The sequence below is a fragment of the Monodon monoceros genome, unplaced genomic scaffold (assembly GCF_005190385.1).
Source record: "Monodon monoceros isolate NGI ecotype Baffin Bay Population unplaced genomic scaffold, NGI_Narwhal_1 Super_Scaffold_8, whole genome shotgun sequence".
In the NCBI taxonomy this organism is placed as follows: Eukaryota; Metazoa; Chordata; class Mammalia; order Artiodactyla; family Monodontidae; genus Monodon; species Monodon monoceros.
Genome location: NW_021703785.1, coordinates 49,961,569 through 49,978,554, shown reverse-complemented (window position 1 = coordinate 49,978,554; position 16,986 = coordinate 49,961,569). Strand labels below are relative to the sequence as shown.

General features: G+C 46.7%; 1 protein-coding gene across 2 annotated transcripts in view; it reads right to left on the bottom strand.

Annotated features, from left to right (window-relative positions):
* Positions 1–11,156, bottom strand: part of CNMD (chondromodulin) — a 28,170-nt gene extending 17,014 nt beyond the window's left edge. For both annotated transcript variants that reach the window (XM_029210262.1, XM_029210263.1), the window contains exons 1-3: positions 11,080–11,156; positions 10,524–10,686; positions 4,825–4,965 (exon numbers count right to left, since the gene is read on the bottom strand). In XM_029210262.1, the coding sequence (XP_029066095.1) occupies positions 4,825–4,965; positions 10,524–10,686; positions 11,080–11,156 (381 nt within the window). The remainder of the gene's footprint in view (positions 1–4,824; positions 4,966–10,523; positions 10,687–11,079) is intronic.
* Positions 11,157–16,986: the final 5,830 nt, after the last annotated feature.

The following is a 16,986-nucleotide window of genomic DNA, read 5'->3' as shown; positions in this document are numbered from 1 at the left end:
ATCCTTTTATCGAGTCGGCTAATCTCATGTTAGCTGCACAATTTTTTTCTTTCTAGGGGATCTCATTTATTTCTGTAGCTTAAACCAGAAGTTTCCAGGGAGGGCAAGGGGTCCTTTCCCCTGGGGGCCATTTAGAAACTTTTGAGGGAGTTTTTTATTGTCACAAAAACTGGGGGCTCTCTGGGCTTTTGTTGGGTGGGGCCCAGTGGTGTCAGATCCCAACCAGCTCAGGGGGGCCCTGAAGAACGAACCACCTAGAGCCCTGGGTGAAAAACCTGATGGTAAGCATCTGTGCCTAGAACATAACACCATTTTACATATAAAAGAGTCTTAATGTACAACCAATTTCCTAGGACTGGAATTACTGTGCAAATGGAGAAAAAAATGGTACTTTCGTTTACTGTTTGAGAAAATTACCTGGTATTTAATTTGTCAACACACACTTAGGTCAATCTGCATTTTAGGCTGTGGCACAGACAGTGACCCAAGCATATGACTTTTATGATGTTTTCTAGTACATCAGGCTCAAGTCCAAATTTTATTATAAATTACTTTCAATTTATTTTTTCTTTATGTTATAGTTGGGGGCCATACTGATTCTTGAAACCAATAACCTACTTACTTACCAGGTAGGTTGTGCTATCCTTTCCCAACCCCCCCCCCCACTTTTTTCCGTTTTCCCAGCTTTTTAAATTAAAAATTTCAAATATACACAAAGTCAAAAGCGTTGTATAGTGAAAATCTGTATATATCAGTTTATTCTATCTTAATTTCTAACCAGGATTTTTGTTATATAAATGGGTCATTAGGTCTGAGAGGGCTGCCTTAGACCAACATCACTCATGCTATTGAGGGTGTAACTTTCTAGAAAGTAACTCATATATTATCAACAAACTTAGCTTCTGTGTTCCACAGTGTATTGACAAAGACTCTCCTGACCTAACTCTAGTCAGGCTCCTCTGGGTCCTCTGTTTACTAGGCCCCAACCTTGGGCTCTGTCTTGGCCCGTTTATTCCAGTTTTAGCAAGAATCCTGCTGAGTCAGCCTTGGTCTGATCAACCTGGATATCTGATCTCCTTGACCTGCCTGCAGCAAAAATCCTGTTAGGTCAGTTTAGCAAAGAACCTCTTAGTAATTTTCCATCCACCAATACCTCCACCCTGTTCTTTGGCTATAAATCCCCACTTTTCCTTATTGTATTCGGGGCTGAGCCCACTCTCTCTCTCCTACTACAAAACCCCATGGTAGTAGCCTGCCTTGAATGAAGTCCACCTCACCTTCTTTAACAAGTGTCCTGAACAACCTTTTCTCTAACAGCGTAGAGCCTGGAGCCCTTTGTTCAGTGCTAATTCCCTCTCAGGGGGCTTTTTTTTTTTTCCATTGGCTCTACTACAGTCTTGGTGGGGTTAGCGGGGAAGGCTGTTCACTTACTATTCAGAAACTTTCCTACTCTGGCCCCACCTGCAACTCCATTTTCTCATCTTTGCCACCTCCCGGGCTACTTAGAACTTGGGAGCAGACCTGAGCACGGGTATTGCATAGTCTTCCCTGGGCCTGGAAAGCCCTACCCCAGCTTCTCTGCCGGTCAAAATTCTTCTTCCATTCTTCCAGACCTGATTCAACTGTTGCTGATAATGAGCAGGTCTCTGTGGGGCTCCTGGGCACAAAAGCCTTTCTGTGTCCCCTATTTCTTTGGTTACAGGAAATAGGCATCATTCAGCCTTCAGGATCTTCCCTGAGTTCCAATGGGCAGGTTCAAACAGTTGCTAATTAAGGAAGGGAAGGGATGCAGAGACCAGGGAGGAACAGTCAAGAAACAATAGTGCAGCCTTGGGGCAGGGTCCTGGTTCCCCATCAAGGGATACGAACAACAATATCTTTGAGCTGTTGTGCAGATCCTGAAACCCCCTCCAGGTGGGAGAAGTTAGCTGTACGCTGCCCACAAGCACGTAGACCCCAGACCAGTTGGAACCGGAAGGTTGATGATGCTGACTCCTCACCACCAACCCATCAGAAGAAGGTCCACGAGCTGATCACACCCTTTTTGCACCATTACTGTAAACTCCTCACTCCCCCCTCCAGGTTGGGACACACAGTTCTGAGGGCATTAGCCCACTGTGGCTTCCTTTGCCTGGCAAAGCAATAAAGCTATTCTTTTCTACTTCACCCAAGACTCTGTCTCCAAAAATTAATTCAGTGTTGGGATTTTCAGAGACTGGATTCAGCTTCATTGCCACCTCTGTAAAACCTGCTCCATCCCCTAACTGACAGCGATGGCCTCCTCCTCTCGATGGCTCCACGTTTCTGTTCATAGCTCCATGGCAGCGTGTTTCCCGGCCTGACCTGAAGCCACTTCTGTGTGGATGTCTGCCTCCTGGACACGGACTGTAAGGTCCTTGAGGGAGGGAACAAGTGTCAGTCATCTTTGCATCCTCCATGCTTCACACCATCCCTTGCACACAGTGGGCTCCAATAACACTTCCTGAATTTGACTGACAGTTTGGAATACAGGAGAAAGTAACACTGCAGGTACCATAGTGGCTGATTCATGGGTTTTCAAAAGTCCGGGCTTATTTAAACCCATAACAGGTTCTATCCATCAAAAAAATGTTCTACTCACCAGTTCTGACTTAGAGAAATGTGGAGGCTATCAAAGAGGATTGATCAGTTTATAAAATATGTGTGGCCCCATTGGCCTCTGAGAACAAAATACAATCAATACCATTATTAGAACCAAAGGATTATAAAACAGAAATATAGGTTTGGGATTAAATTTTTTTTTTAGTAAATTTATTTTTGGCTGCATTGTGTCTTCCTCACTGCGCATGGGCTTTCTCTAGTTGCGGCAATCAGGGGCTACTCTTCGTTGCGGTGCGCAGGCTTGTCATTGCGACGACTTGATGCAGAGCATGGGCTCCATGTGTGCGGGCTTCAGTAGTTGTGGCACGTGGGCTCAGTAGTTGTGGCTCTCAGGCTTAGCCGCTCCGTGGCATGTGGGATCTTCCCAGACCAGGGCTCGAACCCATGTCGCCTGCATTGGCAGGTGGATTCTTAACCACTGCGTCACCAGGGAAGCCCAGGATTAACTATTTTAAAAGGATATTCCTGATACATGCACATCTTGAGAGAGATGGATCTTTTCTTATTTAACTGCATAGCTACCTTTGCATATCTTGATATTATGGCACATCCTAGGTATTCAATTTTGTTCTGGGTTGGATGAATAAAGCATGTGTGGGAGTCACATTTTATAATTTTATATTGAGCAGTGCAAAGAAAAACATGCCTTTTACCTTGTCCTCCGTCTTGCAGTAAAAGCCTTTAATAGGTCCAGAGAAATTATCCCTGTGCCTTGACCAGAACCATCTGCAAAGCTATGACTAAGCGAAATGCAGCCACGCACACATGGGGCTGCAGAGCTTGGTCCCGGGGCAGAGCCCACGCTGAACACAGCCAGCCCTTGTCATCATCAAATAATGTGTAACATCAGTCGGGCTCTGAGGTTAGCATCTGTTTGTTATTCAAAAGGGCTTGTGAAGTGTGTTTGGGTATCAACAAGGGGAGTTCTTTCATTCGAATGAAAAGCATCTCTAGTTTTTCTCATCAGTCAGAGGAAGACAGGTCGATGAGATGTTTGCAGGCCAATAAACTATCAGGAGAGACATTATTTTCAAGAGCCTTTTTTCATGAAGTCTCACCGACTCCATCTACAGATTTAACAGGAGAGCACAAACAGTGATGCCTCTTTCTCATCTCAGAACATGAGAGTAAGATATTTATGGTGGTCATCCAGAGAGGAGGCCTGCAGTGACACTTTGGTTCACAGATGTCCACTGAAGCATCAACGCGTGGCTTAATGTCTCCAACTGCCTGTAAATTGAATTTTTGAAAGCAAACATGTGTGCCCTTTTCAAAGGAGACTCGAAGGTTTCATCTGTCATAGGCCATAGTCAGAAAGCAGGTGATACACCAGGGGAATTTCTCCACGGTCATTTCCTGGATTAAACGGGAAATCTGAAGAATTGAGAAACATGTATAAATAGATCCCACCTGTTGTTGATGAGATTATTAGGTCATTAAAGTTTCCCTCCTCTTGACAAGTGCCACTTTCAGACCTTGCAACGTTCTAGAGGAGCTTGAGCATTTTATTCACTGTGTTAAGAAAGCTGCTTGGAAAGAAATAGCTCTTGCAAGTCTTTCTGCCAAAACTTTTTTTTTTAAGTTTTTTTAAAAATTAATTAATTTTTGGCCGTGTTGGGTCTTCATTGCTGCTCGTGGGCTTTCTCTAGTTGCGGCGAGCAGGGGCTACTTTTTGTTGTGGTGCGTGGGCTTCTCATTGTGGTGGCTTCTCATTGCGGTGGCTTCTCTTGTTGCGGAGCATGGGCTCTAGGTGTGCAGGCTCAGTAGCTATGGCTTGCGGGCTCTAGAGCTCAGGCTCAGTAGTTGTGGCGCACAGGCTTAGTTGCTCCGTGGCATGTGGGATCTTCCCAGACCAGGGCTCGAACCCGTGTCCCCTGCATTGGCAGGCGGATTCTTAACCACTGCACCACCAGGGAAGTCCCTCTGCCAAGACTTTGTATAGTTCTAAGAACCTGTTTTTTTTCAATGCTAAGGTGTTGCTTTTTCATTTTGAAAATGTAAAGGACACAGAGTGGTCCTCTCTCAGAGAGAATACGCTGCACGGTGCAGGTGGGTTAGCGGTACCATGACTGCCAAAAAGAACAGTTCCCATTTGGATGTGTGTGTGGGGCGCTCCTTCTCCCTGAATGAGAAGTCTCCCAGGTTTGCCTGGTTAAACTCCCTAAATGCATGAAATATACTTACATTCTGGAAATCATTAACTTCAATCGCTTCTTCAGCTCCACTCCCCATTTTAAAGGTCTCCAAGTTGTTCCCAGCATCTATTTCCATTGACCCATCTTGTAATTTCCCATTGATACTCATGGTATAATGGACATTGTAAATCTGGAAGAGAACATCAGAGTTAGTGATGCCTCCCTTTTAGAGCAATTCAGGGCTTATCTTTAGATCTGCAGTATATAAAGTAGCCTTCCTATTTCTCAGAGATACACTGAATCATCCTTAATAGTAGGGATGATTATCTTAGTTATCTGTGAGGACTTTATTCATAGACCAATCAATTAATACATGATTTCTTAAAAAATATCTTAAAAGTAAAGCTTTTGATAGTCTCTGATGCTAAATCAAATAGCTCAGTGATTTGCAATCCTGGCTACATGTAGAAGCATCTTAGTAGAATCTCCAGCTACCATGCTTAGGTTCCCCCCATTGGACTGATCAAATCAGAGCCTGTGGGGATGGGGTGTGAGCACAGATCTTTCTTTTTCTGAAGGTCAATTCTACTATGCAGCCAGAGTTAAGACCCGTTGATGGATAAATGGAAATTGAGGAGGCAGAGGGTTAACTGGGCTGTTACCTGAACAAATCTGCAGTGGCACCTCACTTTGAAGGTATTTTTTTTAAGTCCTTCAGTCAAGATTTGGCGTGGAGTGTGGTATACAGTAAGAACTGCAGACAGGACTAGGATATGCCTGAGATAGAGTAGCATTTACAGAGAGCAAGGTCAATGTGCACATCTGTTTCAGCTCAAAATAAGAGGTACTCATTTTAATGACTCTATGGGACAGACATGGCGTCATAAGGCATTATGTTATGAGACGTGTGGGGAGAAGGGCTTGGCATTGTCCAAGAGCACTGGCCCAGGAATCAGAAAAACAGGTGGCCACACCCCTTATCCCTGGGTCTTGGGAGTTGCCTTGAGTGTAAAACAATGAAGTGGGACCTCAGAGGTGATTTTGTTTTTTTTATTTTGTGGGTAGGAGTTTATTACTTTATTTATTTTTGCTGTGTTGGGTCTTCGTTTCTGTGTGAGGGCTTTCTCTACTTGTGGCATGTGGGGGCCACTCTTCATCGCGGTGCGTGGGCCTCTCACTATCGCGGGCCTTTCACTATCACGGCCTCTCTTGTTGCGGAGCACAGGCTCCAGAAGCACAGGCTCAGTATCTGTGGCTCACGGGCCTGGTTGCTCCGTGGCATGTGGGATCCTCCCAGACCAGGGCTTGAACCCGCGTCCCCTGCATTAGCAGGCAGACTCTCAACCACTGCACCACCAGGTAAGCCCCCTCAGAGGTGATTTTCATTTATGTCCTTAGAGTTCTGGGGCTTCATGGAGGTGGTCCAGAGGTGAGGGGAGCAGAGTAGGTGGGACTGTGAGGTTCCTTTATCCACCCCAAGCCCCAGCCCCACGCAGTTCAACCAGAGCAGCTCTGCTTCTGATCTGTTTTATGTGTTGGATTTCTGAGTAACATCTTGTTTAAAATTCCACCATTAGAAATTTTTTTTACAGTGTACCACTAAATTAGATGATCCAAAGGGCTCTCTTAGTTTAGACATCTGGTAAGGACAATAGTTTAAAAAGTAATTCACACACTGCTCCTGTTCAGTATGCCGCTGCTCTAGAACATTCTCTGTGTCATGGGGTAGTAGGTGGGTTCCTTTTCTTGTCTTTTCTTCCTTTTTCTTCAAGGTATATATATGTATATATCTATATCTTATATATGATATATAATATATCTCTTATATGATATATAAGCTATAAAATCTTTAAAGGGGAAGGAATGGGAACTGATGAAAGACACTTGCTACTTAGTGTCAGGTCAGTAGGTCAGAACTGCAAAGAGCTCAGATTCAATTCAAGTCTGATTTTCTCCCTCATTATGACGAATGCCTGACCGAAGCATGGACAAACCCTGGGAAAAGTATCTGTTGTTATTGGATCATTACTTGTAGAAAACTCATTATTGCAAGACCCACAGGGTGCTATTTTAGTTTATCAGCAGAGACGTAGAAACGGCTTTGCTAGCGTGTACCCTTTTAGGTAACAGCCCTCGGTCAGTGGAAGAGAAAATGCCGGCATGCAGTTCAGCCTCATTCTCAGTGACCCTCCTTCCCTCGTTCTGATGAACTTCGATTCCTGTAGGACACTGTCTCCACAGCTCACCTGATCATAAGAACCCCTTCTAGGGGCTTCCCTGGTGGCGCAGTGGTTGAGAGTCCACCTTCCGATGCAGGGAACACGGGTTCGTGCCCCGGTCCGGGAAGATCCCACATGCCGCGGAGCGGCTGGGCCCGTGAGCCATGGCCGCTGAGGCTGCGCGTCCGGAGCCTGTGCTCCGCAACGGGAGAGGCCACAACAGTGAGAGGCCCGCGTACCGCAAAAAAGAAATAAAAAAGAACCACTTCTAGGGGTTCTGCTTTAGGGGAAGCGGGAGCAGAGCCCACCAATCTGTTTTCACTTTGCACCTCAGGCCTCCTCACCATCAGCCAATTTGGGGAAACCTGTTTTCTTTGGCTGAGCCAGGGCTTTCTGCAGGTAAAGCTCAGAAAGCAGGCTCTGTTCTGCCCCTGTGCTCTCTGAGCAGCCACTATTCACTTGAACTAATTTTGGCTGTCCAAGGGCACATGGCAGACAACGGGCATGTGAGTTTCTGCTGGCACGAGTGTCCTTCCTTCACTCATGAGACTAGAGGCTCTTTTTTTTTTTTTTTTTTTTGAAGCATTGCACATAAGCTTTTTACTACTCAAGCAATCTTAAATTTAAGTAACTGTTTGCAAATTCTTAGCGGGTCTTAAGGAGACAAGATCGCAACACTAGAACTGTGGCTTTTATCCTAATTTCACTTTCCTCTACCACCCTTTGCCACCTCCCCGCCAGCAAAAGCTCCCTAACGAGGCGTCCTTTGTAATGTAGCTGCAGCCCGGCTTTCATAAGCAGTACACTGTCTGCATGAGGCAGCAATGGAGGTTTGTGCCCTCCTGAAGTGCCTTGGGTTGGGGGGTGGTAAAAAGTCGGAAGTTATTTCCAAAGTACTGGGCCCTGAGCTCAGAAAGTGGCTCGGTTGGTGGAGCAGTAATCACATTATCTGCTCTAAACTGATGGAGCTGTTAGCACCTAAGGCTATTTCTGTCCAAGCACAAAGAAGGTTTATTATGTGCCAGTAGTCTGCTCAATATGGTACCTTTTACAGCCAAGGAGGTTTGCTAATGAGTTTCTAATAAAGCCTGGGTTCATAAGATAATTACATCATGTTTGGGACAATGTCTTGAAAAATCAGGCTGAGAATAAAGGCCCCAAGCAATGACGTCTTCACCTCATCCCACGGGGTAGGGTTGTCAGTTATGTCATATTGGTGGGAGTTTCCCATATTTCAATGCCTTGTTCCATTTACAATAATGTGGATGAAGCATGGCCTCAATATTTGAGCCCAGTCGCTTGTCCCCTGATTATTAGCACTCCAATGCTTCAGAGTTCTCTAGCTGCTTTCCAGTAAACCTGTCCTAAGGGGATTTACCCATATGAAAGGCATAGGAGGTAAATTACTGCTGGCTCTCCTCTATAAACCAATATAGAGCAGCAGAGGCATAGATAATCCCCAAAGAGTGGGTAGTTCATTTGGTTGGGGATGTCTTTCTGTTTGACAGAGACTTGATTATGTTTTGTTTGGGCCATTTACATTTGTATTCAGGGAAAGCAGACCTGTGCCTGTGCTATGCATAGATGGTGCCAAATTTACTCTATTTAGTATTTTGTGATTTGTTTTTCAGACTTAAGTAATATGGATCAGCATGGAATATTTTGGGAGTTAAAAAAAAAAAAAAACCTACCACGATTTTCTTCATTTTCCTGCCTCTATAAGAGACAGGGATAACTTTGTTGGCAATAAAATGTGATTCACTACTCCTCTGTATTTTTAGAATTTAATACTGATCTCTTGAACCAGAAAACCAAACATCTTGCAGTAAAGTACAAGTTATGATAAAAGGAGGCCCTGCTCATTCAAGGTGATCTTTCAGTCTCTCTTTCTAGAAGCTTGTCAGTTAGCTGTGTTTGCCTTGAATAATTAAATGCCAAATGGTGCTCATTTTAATACATACGAGGACCAAAATCTTTACCCGCTCCCCCCAAAAAAGCAAAGCTATTTTTGTACCCAAAGGACCTATACCATTGAAGTTTTGTCATCTAAAAGATAGCATTTACATTCGAAGATGGTACAATTTCCCAAGGGATGACAATCTAAACCCTGCTATTAATGGAGGTGGAGTTACTGACATCGTTCTCATGTTCAGATATGCTGCTTTCAAATGTGAGCATCTGGCCTAGCTTCTATATTTAAAATATACAAATAGATTAAGGCACTTTTCAAATATACACAAGATACTGTGCAATTCTGATCTTACAAATCGATGCTTGTAAATTTGATATAGTCTCTAAAACAGACTCAGTGCTAAATGGCATGCTTATCTACGTTAGGCATTTGAGTTAAAAATACAAATTATGCAGTGACTGCAGAAGATGTCATGTGTAAAATGGCTGAATTGCTTTCAGCACCATTTTCTCTAAGTACTGGGATTCATTCATGCTTTGAATTTCATGGTGGGAGAGAAACGGGAAACAGCAGTCACAGATCCTCTGAGGGTAGTGATTAAGAAACAGCCCTTTGTGTGCACCCTGGAGATGGAATTCTTTTCCTTTAATTGAAATACTTATACCAAGCCTGGCAATGGTCATCAAGATAAAATGCCTCTCTTTACGTAGGTGAACAAAATTCAGAGTATTTAACAAAAACACGGGTATTTTGCTTAGTTGGGTCAGAAACACTTTTTATATTCCTTGAGAGCCAACTGAGCTCTAAAATAAATAGTTGCATACAAAGAAAGTAGGACAGCAGTTAGTAAAACATTTACCATTAAATCACATGTGACCAAGCCAGAAGTGATTTTTAAAGACATTTGCCATCTTTAAGGAAGTTAGATCTTTTTTTTTTTCCCCCTTACTGCATGAGAGAAGGGGGCATTAAAAGATGGGGAGAGAGAGAGGGAGAGAGAGAGGGAGGGAGAGAGAGAGAGAGAGAGAGAGAGAAGACAGAAGGGAGAGGGAGGAAGGGAGGGAGGGAGGGAGAGAGAGAGACAGCGCTACTGAGAGGTCAGATTCGTCCCCTTATTGGGTCTGAATGTCCCTCCACTGTCTTTGTCTTAAATTCACAGCCTTTCTCAGCTGGGAGAGGGCTTAGTTCCATTTCTTTCCTAAGGATGAGTAAAGCGAGGCCAGAGGGGATGTGCCTTACCCATGGTCACTCAACTGCTTAGCGGAGACGCCAGGCTGGGATGGGCCAAAAAGAACTTTCTTGGAACCGTCCACTGCTTTTCCCCGCTACTCTGTCTTTAACATCTTCCCATAAAGCCCTGACTGGCTTTTCTGCAAAGTTGCCCGTGAGTGGGAAGCCGCATCGTGGAGTTGGTTGGAAGAAGGGGGAAGGTACCCGGGAGGCCCCGAGGGGAAAGCATCAGCTGGGGCGAGGGGGCCGCTCTGGCGCCACCTAGGAGGGGACACGCGAGTGACAGAGAGGACCCCGCCATCCCGTGCGCCCCCAGGCCCCGCGCCCCTCCCGGCCTCGCGCACTCTGACTCGTGCCCGCAAGCCGGCAGCCGCCCTCCGGACTTACGTGATTGTCGCTCCCCTTCCAGAAGTAGAAGGCCCCGATGGCCCCGAAGAGCAGCAGCGCCGCCCCCGAAATGAGGACCACGGCTCCGACCTGGAGCAACCGCGCGGGGCTGGTGGGCTTCACGGTCACCGTGGCGTACGCCTGCGGGCCGGCGGGAGAGGGACTGTCATGTCCGCGCGCAGCGACCCGGCGCATCGGGGGTGTCGGACAGCTCGCCCCGGGCTCCTCCGGGCTCCCCCTTTCGCCGCGCTTGCGTCCGTGGGTCCCTGGTGCTCGGGAGTGGATGTGCGCTGAACAAACTTCGCCGTGCAGGGCCATCGCCCCGCGGGTCTCTCTCCGCCAGCCACCCGACGCCCCCTCTTTCTTCCCTATCCACCCTCCCCTTCAAACCAGACTGGGGATGCCAGGCCCCTTGCACACGCACACGCGTGGGGCGCCACCCCAAGCCCACATTTGGGCGCCCACATTTGTTCCCAGCTCCTCAATTCGGTGACACAAATCGCTGACCCGGGACAGGGGATACGGGCCCCGCGTGTCTGGGGCTCCCAGGCGGTACTCACCGGGGGGGCTACAAAACTCAACCTCGTCGGGTCCCACCAGGGCGATGGGCACTTTGTCCGAGTTCTCCGTCATGGCTGCGGTCACAGGAGCGGGACACTGGGCGGCTCCGCGCGCACCCTGGGCTCTGTCCTGCTGCCCCGACGTGCCGGGCACTTCAACGCGGCGCACGCGCGCTTGCTTGCACCGTGCCCCGTCCCTCCTGGGCCAGCCCAGCGCTCCCCACCCCTCCCGGCGCCTCACCTTTCTCCTCCCTTCCTTCTCGCGCCTGGAGCAGCAGTGAGCTCATCCTGCCTTCCAGATGCCCCTCTTCTCGCTCTCTCCCATCTACTGCCCTCACCACTCCATCCCCACCCCCACCCCCACCCCCCCATCCCCGCACCCCCTGCCCCAAACATCCTGGTAAACCTGAGTGTGTCATGGTGGGTGGTGCTGAGTGAGTAGACTAGGGATGCTGACCCCAAGAAATGCTAAATCGCCAGCACTCCTTCCACCATCCAAGGATCTCTTAGGATGTCAGAGGGCTCTGCCGTGACGCTTGGCAGGAGGCCCATTTCCTGCAGTGTCCTTGGATGTGTGTGTTGGGCGGTGGTGCTGGTGGAACAGGACGCAGAGGAGAGCAGGGCCGTGAAGGTGGAACTGGGGACACTGGCCAAAGTTTGCCAGGGTTTATGCTGGCCTGGCACTGCTGGATGGCCCTGGGACAGGAGCGTGGATCAGGGTCTTAGAGATGGGCCCTTGTCACTGGTTTCTCTAGGAGCCTTAGCAGGAGGGCACAGCTGCAGCAAAACTGAAAGCCAAGCAAAGGGGCTGGAGGGAAAGAGCTGGCGAGACCAGAATAAGAGTACATTCTGGTTGATTGACTAAGTTAAACAGAGACAAAAACAACAATGGCAACACGCATACACCAAAAACACCGATATGTCCAAAGGAATAGCTAAGTATATATGTACATATATAGTATGTATTTTATACTATATATACAGAGAGATAGACAGATCGATATAGTATATAGTATGTGTTTTTAAAGCAGAACAGGAGAGAGTTTTTTCACTTTTGGAAATGCCATCTGCCAGTACTAGGACTATGTGGTTCCTCATTTGGATCCAGGTTTCATTAATTGGGTTCTAGCTTGGTGCAGAGTCCTTTGCTGGGGAGTAAGCGGGGTACGGGACGGTGCAGGGGAGGACCTGCGGTTTCCTGAGCAGCGGGAGGTTGGGTGGACAGTACTTTGGTAGGAGGAAGTGTTGGATTTTGAGGGGATGCTGATGAGAGGGGGCACGTGGTGACAAGTATGATGACAGCGGAGCTGGGAAGGAGCGGAGGAATGGAAGAGACTTGCACAGAAGAGTCTGTAGGTCTCTGCCGGTGCTGGGCTGGGGAGACTGAGGCTTCAGGCCGAGGGAGGCTGGGAGAGTGGTGGGAGCCCAAGGGAAATGAGGAAGTGGCGAGGAGCAGTTGGGAGAGAGCGGATATGGTAAGACTAATTTCAGACTTGCTGAGCTTGCTGTGGGGAATGGAAAAGAAGAGCCCGGGAACGTCCCAAACCTGCCTTGGATTCAGACAAGGCACCACTGGCTGCACCTCCCACTAGACGTAAGGGGCTGAAAAACCCCCTTACACTCTGCAGAGGCTCAGCCCCAGGGCACTGCTGCAGAGTTCAAGACCTCCTCTCCCAAGGGCCCTTGTAATGGGAATTTCAGAAGCAATAAGAGTAGTCACAGTCAGAAAATTGGGAGAAGATCCAGGATAAAGTAGTGATGCAGGAAGAAAAGGAGAGTTCGGGAAGGATGGGTCCACAGAGTCAGATGCTGAAATCACGGAAGCACGAAGGAATACACGGAAAGGCCATTGGACTTCCCAGTTAGGAGGGCGCGGGAACCAAAGAGACAGCAGTTCCAGTTGTCTTATTTATTGGGCACAGAAGACATGCCTCAAAGCATCATAGAGTGACTAAAGATATTTGCAACTCATACCACAGACAAGGAGCTCGTTTTCTTAAATAGAGAAGTCCTCGGAATCATAAAAAGACCACCAAGAGATAAAAGGATAGGAACAGAGACTCCACAGAAGGGGAAATTCAAATGGCTCTTCAACAAAAGAAAAATGCTTGACTGCATTTATAAAAAGGCATGCAAATGAAAAGTATTCTTTTTCACCTATCAGACTGGCAAAAATAAAAACCCTTGTTAAAACAATCTGTTAGAGAGTATGAGGGGAAACGAGGTCTTGTTGCTGTGGGTGGGTGAATTGGTACAACTTTTATGGAGAAAATTTAATTCCAAAATGCAAAGCATAATTTCATTTCTGTGGATTTATCCCACAGATGCGCTCACAGGCTGGAAAAGTCCTCTACATGCAAAGATACTCCTTGTAGCATGTTTGTTAGAACAAAGGACTAGAAACGTTTTCAGTGTCCACAGCAGAGAATTTATGGTACAGCCTCACAGAGGGATCTTGGCAGGCATTTAAAAGTATGAAGAAGCTTTGAATATACTGATCTAAGAACATCACCTAAGATACTTTAAGTGGAAAAAGGAAAGGGTAGAAAATGTTCATAAATGCCTCCATTTGTATAAAAGATACAAACAAGGGAATTCCCTGGAGGTCCAGTGGTTAGGACTCTATGCTTTCACTGCTGAGGGCCCGGTTTCTATCCCTGGTCAGGGAACTAAGATCCCACAACCTGTGCAGTGCGACCAAAAAAAAAATACAAACAAGAATATGTATATGCATATGCTCTCTGGAAAGACACACAGGATGTTGACAGCAGGGTTTGCCTCTGAGGAGAACCGTGGGGCTTGGGGACACCAATGGGGGGAAGGTGCTTCACTGTGTACCTTTTGGAACGTTCTGCATTCTGTCTGTGCCTGCCGATGCAGGGGACACGGGTTCGTGCCCCGGTCTGGGAAGATCCCACATGCCGCAGAGCGGCTGGGCCCGTGAGCCATGGCCACTGAGCCTGCGCGTCCGGAGCCTGTGCTCCGCAACGGGAGAGACCACAACAGTGAGAGGCCCGCCTACCGCAAAAAAAACCAAAAAAACAATAAATAGCAGTGAGTGGGTGGGGAGGAAGCGAATGCTGCAAATGGAGGCGATTCTTTCGAGAACTTTGGCTTTCAGGGGAGAAGAAAGTAAGGAGGACAGATCAAGGGAGTTGGAGGATCAAGGAAGTTCTCCCCAACCCACCCAGGCTGGAAAGATGTTTGAAGGCTGAAGGGGGATGGGAAAGGAGGGGGTGGAGCCAAAGCAAGCGAGAAGAATAACTCTGAGAAGGAGAGAGGGTCTGGGGGAGTAAGTAACGATAGGGATGCTTTGGGGATATGGATGCTGAGGAGAGGGTGAAGAGTGTGGCTGGGGATGCAGGACTCTGCCGCATTCATACAGCCAATGATGCCTGTTTACAGAAAGTAGCCGACTGGGGCTCGAGGGATGGCGGTGAGGGTTGGGCAGGGAGACCACTTACATCCTCTGAGCACATTCTCCCCAAGTGGTATATTTTCAACAATTTTAAGGTTATACGTTTATACAATGATCGTTAAGAATGATGAAAAGATAGTAGAGGCAAGAGCACGGCGGGAGGTCCGGGGTGAAGGGGATGAAGGGATCCCCACTTCACAGGCTTGCTCCCTTCTGCTCATCCCCCTGCTGTACCTAATCCACGGGCTCATTTCCTGGGGGTCGGGACCCGACTCTGCCCTTGTGCCAGGCACTGTGCCAGGTGTGGGGACACAGCAATGAGCAAATGAGACATGGTCCCTGCTCTTGAGTTGCCTATAATGGAGTGGGAAAGACAGTCATTAGCCAGGTAATTGTAAAATAAAAGTGTCCCTGCCTTTGTGATAAACAATAAGAGGGAAAAGTACAGGTACCCCAAGATAACATAACATGTACTCTACATTGGGCAGGAGAGGAAGGAGCCCCTGAGGAAGTGACATTTAAGCTGAGGACCGAAAGAAGAGTAAGAATTTTCCAGGTGGAGATGGGTGTAGGGGTGTGGGAAGTGTGGAGAGACAGTGGGTTCAAAGGCCTTGAGGTGGTAAAGAATTTGGCATTTGAAAAAAAGAGAGGCTGGATTGTAGAGAATGAGAGAAAGAGTGGCAGGAGATGAGGCTACAGAGAGAGGCAGTTATCTCAGCAGACAAAGCCATGTTAAGAGTTTTGAATTTTTTTCTCTTGGGATTGGGAGGTCATAAGGGGTTTGAAACTGTGGAATGGCACGATCAGGTTTGCATTTTAAAGACATCATTTTTATTACAACCCACACAAACTCATGATAAATTTTTTACCTGAATATTTTTGATTATAATGATTTTATATTTTTTCAGACACCTTTTCCCGGTAGCCTAGATCTTTGGCTATATATAGGGAAATACTTTACCAGACTATAGAACAGTGCTACACTTGGAATTGAAAACCCTCTTTTCTTTCCTAAACTTGTCATATACTTGCTGTGTGACCTTGGGTAAGGTTTTTCACTTCTTTGGTGCTCTTTTTTCTCATCTTTAAGATGAAAGAAAAGTCTAAAAGGCGTCTCAATTTGTGACCTTCTATAAGTCTATGTTTTTCCTTATAGATAGTCATAGAAATAAAACATTACTACTTGCAAAAAATGAAATGAAATGAAATGAAATAATAGAAACATCATTTTGACCTCCGTGGGCTAGAATGACTAAATTGGAAGGGGGCAAGATTGAAAGGGGTAGATGTTTTAGGAGGTTCCTTAGCAGTCCAAGCGAGAGAGATGATGGTGGTTAGGACCAGGAGAATCACAAACGATGGATATGGGAAGGAAGGAATGGATTGGAAATTTCTTTTAGAGGAAGAATCAACAAGCTCTGAAGGTTGATTGAGTGTGAGGTATGGGGCAGAGGCAGATGTCAAGATGACCCCTAAATTTGGAGCACAAATAACTGGGTAGATGGAGGGAGTGCTGGCTGAATTTTGGACACGTTAAGTGTAAGAACTATAAAAATTCAGGTGGAGGACTTGTACTTGATAGTGTCAGGGAAGAGGCAGAGGGGGCCATCTGCTGAGGCAGAGAGGCTGGGAGACGGAGCAGGGCTACTGAAGTGTGGGAGAAGTTGATAGCAGTTTTATGAGAAACACAATATGGAGTTTACAGAAGCTGTGACCATTTGGAGCTGGAGAACAGAAAGGTGCCAGGACCCCATCAGCTCGGAACAAGCTAGGAGCAGGGTAGAGGGCGCTGGATGACGTTGGGGGTGATGGGTATATTGGTCAGGGTTCTCCAGAGACACAGAACCAATAGGGTGTATATAGGTAAATAGAAAGTTATTTATTACAGGGGATTGGTTCACATGATTATGGAGTCTGGGAAGTCCCATGATTTTCCATCTAAAACCTGGAGGCCCTGGAAAGCAGGTGCTGTTAATTCCCAGTTAGAGTCCTGAAGACCAGAGAATGAGTACAGATGTCTGAGGGCAGGAGATGGGTGTCCCAGCTCAAGCAGAGAGAGTGAATTCACCCTTTTGTTCTATTCAGACCCTCAACAGACTGGAAGATGCCCACCCGTATTGGTAAGGGCAGATTTTCTTTACTGAGACTACTGATTCAAATGCTAGTCTTTTCCAGAAATGCCTCACAGATACCTAGAAATGTTTTACCAGCCATCTGAGCATCCTTTAGTCTGGTGAAATTGACACATAACCATCACAACATGTTAATAAACTAGATGGGGAGAAATTCTTTCACAATGTATATGTTATCAAATCAGCACAACATAACACTTTAAATATCTTACAATTTTATATGTCAGTTATACCTCAATAAAGCTGAAAAAATTAACCATCACAATTGGGTATTGAAGATGGTCTTGGGAAGGGCAGAAGTTCAGGGTCTAGTGATTCTAGGGTATGGGCTGGAAAGGGAGGTCCTTGAAGTT